This window comes from Carassius auratus, chromosome 36, assembly GCF_003368295.1.
Source record: "Carassius auratus strain Wakin chromosome 36, ASM336829v1, whole genome shotgun sequence".
NCBI classification, from domain to species: domain Eukaryota; kingdom Metazoa; phylum Chordata; class Actinopteri; order Cypriniformes; family Cyprinidae; genus Carassius; species Carassius auratus.
In genome coordinates this window covers 5,945,296-5,955,714 of record NC_039278.1, presented here as the reverse complement: position 1 = coordinate 5,955,714, position 10,419 = coordinate 5,945,296, and the positions used below count along the sequence as shown (strand labels likewise).

General features: G+C 37.4%; 1 protein-coding gene across 1 annotated transcript; it reads right to left on the bottom strand.

Moving 5' to 3' along the window:
- Positions 1 to 758: 758 nt before the first annotated feature.
- On the bottom strand, positions 759 to 10,281 carry LOC113055059 (excitatory amino acid transporter 5-like). The gene is made up of 11 exons (XM_026221007.1): positions 8,837 to 10,281; positions 7,135 to 7,214; positions 6,805 to 7,020; positions 6,043 to 6,085; positions 4,183 to 4,390; positions 3,995 to 4,094; positions 3,240 to 3,473; positions 2,934 to 3,128; positions 2,520 to 2,654; positions 2,243 to 2,339; positions 759 to 1,129 (listed from the first exon to the last, which is right to left on the bottom strand). Exons 1-11 carry the CDS (start codon positions 9,089 to 9,091, stop codon positions 965 to 967), a joined length of 1,728 nt encoding a protein of 575 aa, XP_026076792.1. The 5' UTR covers positions 9,092 to 10,281; the 3' UTR covers positions 759 to 964.
- Between the last annotated feature and the right edge of the window lie 138 nt (positions 10,282 to 10,419).

Sequence of the window (10,419 nt, the reverse complement as noted above, 5' to 3'; positions counted from 1 at the left end):
GTCCCCTTTAATTTACTTTATTTGGATTTAAAAAGGTATTGAAATGATCTTAAACGTACCCTTAAAAAAACTGCAGAAACCCTGAAATACTCCGTAAAAAAAGTTGTAAATCAAATACGATTAGGATTAAGGCTGTAATAATTGGGTCAGCTGTGCTTTGGAACATGGTTGTACGTCTGTTTTGTCCCAGCTGAATAAGTTTAAGTGGTCATAACCTCTAAATGGCTAATTTGTCATTAATGTTCTTTGGACTGATCATCCTGAGCTTTTAAACCTGAAGCAAGCAGCTCTGTCTAATTAGACGTAAGCTCTGCTTGTTTTCTCCGAAACTAAATCCGATGACACCGCTCGAACCATCTGTCCACAGGTGCATTCCGATTCTCACAACATCACTGCGCAAATATTACATCCATTTTTCTATCTCAGTATATATATATTTTTATTATTACAAACGTTTTGCAAATTCATTACACAACAATGCTGATGTAAAAAAAATTAAATACACGTGTTGTTGCACGTGATCCTGGATAATTGGCTTTTGACTGCATTTTGAAATGTCACTCAGTTTCCTTCCCAATCACCTTCAAGATGTTGAATGATGTCATCGCAGTTCTGGATCGTCTTTTGACTGTAACATCAGCCTGCACCTGAAGGACAAAATCCCCGAATGCATGCCAGCATGCAATAACTTTTGTACCTTCAGCAAAAGAGGCCATAAAAGCAGAGGAATAAAAATATAAATAAATAAAAATGGGGGGGGGGGGGTTCTTGTGAATAGAAGCATTTCCTTTGAATAGGGAAAGGAACACTGCCTAAATGTATTCAGCTGTACAAAACAGCCAAAATTAGTCTGTTTTAAAAAGCAGAGATGGAAGAACCAGAGAATGTGTTCTTTTTGTCTTTCTCTGTGGCACAGTGGTAGAAAGGAGGTTCTTGGATATGTATAAGGCATCCGTCTGGTGACTCAGACCTGACATATATTGTAGTAGACAGTGGGTCGTTCAAAAACTGTGTCCCCGACCACCTCCAGTATACAGTCTTTGCCACCCAGTAGTGGTACTTCAGTTAAAGGCACATTCTCCATGTTTTGAGCAGTCTGGCTGTCCTGTGCAGCTCCATTTGCTTTTGCCTGAAAAACAAGGTGGTCACATCATCAATAAGCTTGTGGTATTTTGAGATTAACTCAAGTTTAAGCATGATGCTACAAAAGCCTTCCACCACAAAGGTTTGTAAATGGGTCAATGTCATGTAAGACTGTCCACAACAAAGATGAGAAAAGAGTAAAAAAAAAAAAAAACACTTTGGATTCAGATGAGTTTAATCTTAATCATTATTTAAAAAAGAAACAAAAATTTGTCATATATTTTCAAGGTTAAGGGTACATTTTATATACACATTGAGAATAATAAATACCATTAAAGCTGCAGTAGGTAACTTTTGTAAAAATATATTTTTGACATATTTGTTAAACCTGTCATTATGTCCTGACAGTAGAATATGAGACAGATAATCTGTGAAAAAATCAAGCTCCTCTGGCTCCTCCCAGTGGTCCTATTGCCCTTTGCAGAAATACATCGCTCCCGGTAAAAAACAACCAATCAGAGCTGCAGTCCGTAACTTTGTTTGTGTTCAAAATGTAGAAAAATGTATATAATAAGCGAGTACACCATGAATCCATTTTCCAAACCGTGTTTTTAGCTTGTCCTGAATCACTAGGGTGCACCTATAATAAGTGTTTATATTCGGACTATTTTAGATTGCTTCGGGGATACCGCGGTGGAGTAACCCAGTACCTTTGTGATTCTTCATGGACATAAACAGAGAGAAGTAGTTCCGGCTACGATGTTCTTCCGCAAGACGCAAGCAGTTCTGTTTATTAACCACTAGAGCGTCAAAAGTTCTCTACCACAGCTTTAAGGCTTTCAGGACATTTGCATGTAAAATCTTAAAATTCCTTGCCTTGTCATAAAGTTTACAAATACTAATTTAGAAATTAAAAGCATGCATCATTACAAGCATGCTTAGCTAGTCATTTTATCCGAAAGCAACTTACAATGCATTCAAGGTATACATTTTAGCTCCATGCTATACTTTCTTGTTCTACAGAAAGGTTATACGCATACATTTTAGTTTGAATGTATTTTTAAATAAATTCACAGATGCAGATGAGGAAAAAAAATAATTTGTCATGTCACTGACCGAAAAAAAAGAAAAAGAAAATAGGAAACAAATGTTAGCTTACAGCTTTGTCAGGTGGGAAGTCTTTTCGACACAAGTGGGCAATGATTCCAGCTGCCAGAGCGTCTCCTAGCACGTTGATCATTGTTCGAAAGCGATCTCTTTAAACCAGAAAGGGTAGAAGACTTTATTTTTAGATTCTTAATATTTACTTTTATATTATTTACTATTTCAATTTAATTTTGTTGATACATTGATTACATCTATCATGAACTGTATTTATTTTATTTTTTATCTATTTTTTGTTTCCAGCAGATGAAATGGCAGTTATGGCAACTTACAAGATCCAATCAATGGCCACAATCAGCGTGATGTCATCCGCTGGCAATCCGACAGATGACAGCACTATCACCATGGTTACAAGGCCTGCCTGAGGGATTCCAGCGGCTCCGATGCTGGCAGCGGTTGCTGTTATACTGGAGGAAATCAGAATAGTATGATTATTATGATTTTACTTTACTTTAATAGAAAAGAAAAGGCTATATTTTTTTCCGCATGCCCTTTACTAACTTTGTTCCGTGTAATAATTTATTAGAACTGTTAAACAGAGACAGTAAACTAATGAAGACAGAGAACAGGAGCCCTTTGCTTTCAGGTGTTGGTATTCTGAGCTCTGTCAAAATAAAAGTCCCGATATATCGGTCGACCACTAAACCTGATTATATTTGGTTACATCTTTGTCTTTCTGTAAGTACCTGATGGTGACCAACTGTCCAAAATCCAGTTCGTAGTCATTGACCTGGGCAATGAAAATGGCAGCGACTGCTTCATAAAGCGCCGTTCCATCCATGTTAATGGTGGCTCCCACTGGCAGCACAAACCGGGCAATCTGCCTGTCCACTCGGCAGTTCTCCAGCAAACATTTCATTGTAATGGGCAGCGTTGCAGAACTGTCAAACAGAGAGAATCTCTCACACTTACAAGGTCATGAAGTCAATACATTTCTACTTATTTTAATTGAGATGGGACATTGACAGATTTTTTTGAGGAGTTAATCTTACCTGGATGAGGTGGCGAGGGCGATGACCATGGCTTGCAGAAGCCCTCTGATATATGTGAAAGGATTTTTCCATGTCAGAATGAAATAAAAGAATGGGAGCAGGATGAGGCCGTGCACAAACAGGCCTGCCATGACCGTCAACCCGTACCAGCCCAACTTCTTCCCAAGTGTGGAGGGATCACTCATGTCCAGGATTTTGCCAGCTACAAGGAAAATGATCCCAAAAGGAAAATACCTGTTGAAAAATACAGAGAAGGAGTTATTAATGAATTATATAATTCTCAAGAACGTTGCTGTTCAAATTCTTCAGTCTGACAGAATTGACATTTTTGGATAAACGATGTTTAACTATGAAAGTTGCAATTCTATTGTACTCCATTAATGTGATGCATTTCAAGTAAAACTGGAAATTCAGTGAAAAAAAAATGCAGGAAGGTACTTTTTTGTTTACTGAGAACTGAACAAAAGAAAAGTTACTTACAAAGTGATTTATTAATTTTAATTTCATTTTGAGTCTAGAAATCGGTTTCATTTATTAGTTTATGCGATTTGTTTTAAGCAATTCAGATGGATACATTTTAAATTTAGGCCTAAATATTTTGTGGAGTGTAACACATGGGGTGACATCGTTGTTACCCCACACTATAGCAGCATGTTGTAGTGTGTGACAGCTCTTAAACGCAGGTGATCTGTAAATCCTGTGTGTGCCGAATTGATGCGTATTTTGACTGTTCACACCAGTACTTCTTCTCTTACCATACAGCTGCATTAATGATCTTCATCACGCACTCATTGATACACTGGCAAACGTTCACCAGAGGAGCTCCCCGTTCACCCATTTTACCAAGTAAGAGACCTAAATGAAAAGTCATTTTTATAGTTATGCATTTGATCATGGTTTTACTTAGTAAAGATGCTTCATTAGGCGAAGGCAGATGTTTTACCCATTGTGGCTGAGAAAATAACAATGCCGAGTACATTCATCTGCTGACTGCTGCTTGGACGCGTCTTATACTCGATGTCTGGAGGTGGTGTTAGTTCCAACTGCACCGTCCGACCCTTTGGGTTGTCTTCATCAGGCATCAAGTAGACAGAGTTTGGGCGTCCTGTGTTCACCGGTGTTTTTATGATTGGAATAATGTCTGTCTTATACTGAAACAACAAAATATAAAAGTCAAATAAATTCAACTTTATGTATATGCTGCTTTAAGCAGCTTTAAATGGGGAAACGTGTGCTGATAATGCAAAACTAGGTTTTACTTTTTCTTAGGAAATTGTGTGGTTTTTGCTTGTATAAAATTGGTTATAACAATTTTCTAAGTATTCTATCCTGATCCTACAATGCAAGTCTAATAGATTTTATTGTCCGCCAGGTGAAAGTCGCCAATAAGCCACGTGATTTGAGGTATCATTAAAGGATGCATATATTTATACATAAAATGGTTTATTCACATTACTATGAATGGGAGAAAGTGCAATGCAATAGAGTGCAACAGTTGGGTTCCAGAAGTAAAAAAAAAAAAAAATCTCCTTAGAGATATTGATTGATTGATTGATTGATTTTTTTTAACAATAACTGATAAATGTTCAAGGAGCAGTGTTGGGGGTAAAGCATTACAAGTAATACTAATTACATAATCAAATCATTTTTTCTAGTAACTGGTAAAGTAATGCATTACTTTTCAATTTACAATGAAATAAGTTACTTTGTTTCCCTATTTAATCACTGACACCTTTCCTCTCCTGGTGCTGAGAGAAATTTTCTGTGAGTCACGTCCTTCAGCCTGAGATTTATTAATTTCACTTTTGGTGTGAAAGGGCCAAAAATATAACTTTTCAGTTTATTGTAATAAAAAAAAACAAATAAGCAAGTCTAGACCAGGTGACAAAAATTAATGCAAAATTAACATAATTCATTACTTTCCATGAAAAGTAACTAAGTAATGCAAACACTACTTTTTTATGGAGTAACGCAATATTGTAATGCATTACTATTAATAGTAACTTTACCCAACACAATTAAGGAAAGACCTGTCACGAGCCTTGTGATTATTAATTGATTGCATATGCTTTTGGGGAAGCCATTGCTTACAATAATCATGTTTTATAGCAGAATTAAAGTTTTATTACCCATGATGCTGTACAGAAAATTCCACCACATAATAGAGTCAGTGCCCACACGCTATGAGAATACATAAATATTTGTGTGTGTGTGTGTGTGTGTATATAAATATATATAATGCATATTTGGCAAAAACTTATAGGTTCTATAGATACAATCAACAGCTTTAAATTCTTAAAATTCTTAATTTCTTCATCTTTTTTTTTCTAATTTAACTAATTCGCAATGCTTCATGGGAGAAATACAAAACCAATGCTGCTGAAAAAGTGGGCGGCCACTAATGCACTATGATGGAATAAGTCCCGCTTTCTAAATAAAGAGCCATTTGTCAATGTGATGGCAATGAGCATCACTACAACTGACGGATCCATAGAAAAAGTCAGTGTCCTGACACGCACGTTTAGGACTGGCAAGCACACTGGCTGGACCCACTTTGCTTTTCAACACTATTTGAGAATAATAAACCACATTTAAGGGATTGTCTCCAGGTAGCTATTTTGTGCATTCAAGACCTACATGATGAACGAGCCAATACAGAAATTTCAAAAACTTCTTGTAAAACTCACATTTAAATAACACTTTAAATCAGCAACAAACTTTGACGGGTATTATTCATGCTGTTAGTACAAACACTGTACATTTATAAGCTCACTTATCAGCTGATCGGTGTCTGTTTACTCACCTGCTGAAATGTGGCTTCAATGAGATTGGAGGGGATCATATTCCTGGGGATGGAAATAAAGTATAAGTGTAAAAGTGTAAAGGCCATATTTAAAGCATATGATGCTAATTTATTTACTATGTCTTTTTTGAATATATCACACTACATTTATACTTTCAGATATGACATACACCCTGGAGACTTGAACCCTTAGGCCAGCTATTTTCAAGTATAGCAGCACAAGACCAACAGCAGCTTGCTGTGTTTATGGGCAGAGGGGAATAGAAGGGTCCTGCTCTTCTTAATTGGCCCTTTGTGCAGATTACTCAAAATACCCTAATCACTGCTTTAATTGGATTGCACTGTATGCGATGGCCTAAAATCCCTAGACATGGGGAACTCTTTCTGTGAATGGCACGTACAGTGTCCAAGAGACACATTTTATGTCTTTGGGGGGGGGGGGGGGGGTGTCTTTTGGGGGAATGATTTTGTGAACTGGATCAACTGATTCTTAAATCATGAACATGTTAAGAAAATCTAGGGCAAACTAGAATTGTCCTATTTATTTTCCAAGCAGTGCATGTTCCTGGATCAAGAGTACTAAAACAGAACACTGCCGAACCCACTAACCATGAACCATTAATGACCTTACAAATCAGATGAACTTGAGTTGTCCAAGCCTTTAACCCCATATCTAGCCCATATAAAATCTGCTTGGCTTATATGAATGTTAGTTCAAGAAGAATGCTGTTGCTACTTCACTATTTTTTTGGACAGTTCTACCTGACCAGATCCAGCAGTGCATCTGCAGACGTTATGACTTGTCCACCTCCCATCCTACTGTTCTCCGCATGTGTCCCATAGCCAGGTTTGATGATAAGAACGAGTACAATGCCGACCACTACTGCAATGAATGTGGTCCAAAGGTAGTAAGTGACTGTCAGCACCCCCATCCTGCAGCAGGCCTTCGACTCCATAGACGACAGTCCAGACATTAAACTACAAGCAGACAGAACAAGTTTCTTATGAGAAGATATTCACACAATCTTTATGTAAGATAACTTATTATTATTATTTCTAAAATATAAAGATGAGAGTGATTCAAATCTTCACCTGGAGGTGATTAGGGGAAGAATCAACATTTTAAGTATCCTCATGAGCAGCTCACCAGGGAAGGAGAAATATATTTTAGCCTGATTAGAAAAAAAAAAAAACAGAGGAAGAGCTTTTCAGATAAGCAATTTTGCACAATTTCAACTTTTTAGTAGTGTAGAAAAAAAAAGATTTATGTCTGTAACACAGGATTAAATGTCATCCAGTTTTACTACAATGTAATATTTTGTCATATTTTACAAAAAATAAATAAATAATGAATTTGTCTGAATTTATCTCATTAGGTCCACAGAGGGGGAGCTGTTGTTGTTTGTGTCTGCAGTGAGCACTAGATTCTCTGACCAGATCTGAATAGTAGTGTATCAAACTGTAGTGTTAACACTAAATCAGAAATGTTTCTTGAGCAGCAAATCAGCATTTTAGAATAATTTCTGAAGGATTGTGTGACACTGAAGCCTGGAGCCACGATGCTGAAAATTCAAATCAAAGGAATAAATTACAATTCAAAAACAATTAAATTAAAAACAATTATTTTAAATTGTAATACTGTAATATTTCAAAACATTATTGTCAATGCCAATTGTCTGCTTTTCGTTAAGATAAAACCCCCTCTCATTTAGTGGATTACTGTAAAGTTAAAAGTTAAATTCAACTGCTATTAATTTTCAGAAATAATAATCACAAGTACTCAAATGAAAATTGAAATGTTTGTATACAACAACTCAACTGCACATAAGAACTTGTCATCGTGACAGATTTATTTAAACATACATATGTATTTAACAGTAAGAAGCCCTTCTATGAATTTGTTATCTGAGAGCAGCCCATCTGAGCTACTTCCCCTGACCGACTGTTGGCATTTGCTCTGCTGAGCAGGGTCAGACGTCACGCGTGGTGAGACTGACTCTCACGTCAACCTCCATTTATCTCGGCTGGACTGCTGTCTGTCTGGGATTAGATCCCTGAGCACAGATGTCCTTAAGTGCTTACTAACATTCAAACCTACATACCTCATTCCATCACAACACAGCTATAGTAAAAATTTCACATTGTACAGATATAATTCTGGGGTTTATGATGACATGACCTCTGTGCATTAGTGATTTATATCTTTAAAAAAATGTGCAAATAAATAAAGTAATTTATTTCAGTTAAAACCCATTTAGCACAACAGGAAATTTTGATATATCCTTATATTGATATATATCTTTCTGCCAAATGCTCTATTAAGAGACTGTCCAAAACTGAAATTAAATTGTTGGAGCCAATAGAGAGCTCCGACACACAGCCCGACTTACTTCACTTTCCATCCACTATCTGACTGCCAAAAAATAAATCATACATAAAAATGTATGAAGACACAATGTGACTATAGCTAGTATTTTATACCACATTTTTTTTTTTTTTATAGACAAGACAGGACACACATCTCTAAGATAAGAGCTTCATATATGAAGCATTTATTGTCTACAAATAACTTATTCACATTGGTACTACATCTGTGTTTAACTGATTAAAAGCATGACAAATTATTCTGACCATAGAAACATATAAGATGTTTGATGTGCACCTAACCTATTAAAATGCATCACTACAACAACTGCAACTTGTGTACATTTGCATAATTTCTTCCTTGTTTCCATTTTCAGTAACATTTCCATAGCAATTTATTTCTCTAAAATGCACCTTGAATAAGCCTTACCTGTGTGGAGAGGTCCAGACCTCTTAGAGTGAAGCCCAGGACACATCCTGTCATCACGGCTAGAACCGAGAGCGTCAGCAACCCGTTGTGCCTGATGTAGTCCTTCACATACTCTCTGACGCTGACCGAGAACGTGCTTGCCATGAAGTCCTTTATTCTCTCCAGCGGGGATTTAGCCGGTCCCGCCGGAGAGAAGAAGATGCCAGGCTCGGGAGGTGCCTCTTCGGCATCTGCGGGTATCAGTAGCTCCTCCATGGCGAGACGCTATGAGTACAGCAGGTGGGCAAAGCATAACCTTTTCTAACGAGGGATTACGCCATCATGCATCCATCCAGCATCTCAAGACCACGACCGGGAGGATTTAGGAGGCTAAGAGGATTAGGATGGAGTAATAAAATCTAACACTTCCCTGTTGACAGTGGCTCTGTGCCATACTTCGGGATTTTTGGCGTGGAGTGATGTTAGATAACCCCCACTTTTTGTGTATTTACTACTGTAGCAAAGGGTAAAATAGTAGTGCACTGCGTTGTTCCTGAAACTAATCCATAGTGAGTAAATTATCTGTCTCTAAAGCCACAAGCAAAGTCAGCACATGTCTTCACGATCTCATTAAAATTAAGAGTATCCCTTACGCACGGGCTCAATTAAATAATTGTTCTCTGGAGAATAGGTTGGCACAGGTGATTGTCATCTTTATTAAAGTTGAGTACACTTGATACAGCCTGTCTTGTGGTTTAAGGGCATTTCCCAGGTTTGAGTGTCACCATGGCGGAGTTCTGTTTCGTGATGTGCTGCACCATCCTGCACAGATTTCTTCCAGGAGTCCAGTGCACTGTGTTCACAATTGCTCAAAGTAATATGGAATTGCTTAAAAAAAAGTTATTAAAAAATACGTACATTGCATAAGTATTAATACTTGATAATTAATTCCTTTGCACATCTGCATTTGGCAATTATCTTCCATTATAATCCTCACCTCTTCACCTTTCAAGCTCTGTCAGGTTGGATGTGGTCAGACGCACAGTTTCAGGTTTCTTCAGAAACGTTTGATTGGGTTTAAGCACAGACTGTGGCTGGGCCACTCAAGTACATTCATGGAGTTGTCTTATAAGCCACTCTTGCTTTGTGCTTAGGGTCATTGTCCTGTTGGAAGGTAGACCTTCTGCCCAGTCTGAGGTTCTGGATGCTCTGGACTAGGTTTTAATTAAGGCTATCTGTTTTTCTGTGCAAGATGTGTGTTTTCAGCCTCACTGGACATTCTAACACAGTTCCCACACGTGCATCCCAAGTAAGTAAATAATAATAATGAATGCAATAAAACTGCTGTCACATCATGTAAAATACCACACACAAAGCTTAAACTTACCACTGAGAAACGTCCTGATAAAGTCATGCTTGCAATGGAGTTTCTGGTTGATTGACTGCATCAGTATTAGCGGCTTGAATTGATAATATAATATCCATGCCATTTTTGTAACCTTATAGCATCTTTGTTTACAATAACCCCTCGGAAGCAAAAAATGTATTATGGTAATGACTGTTTTGCTTCCAACACGCATTGTATACGGAAAGGTAAATCACGA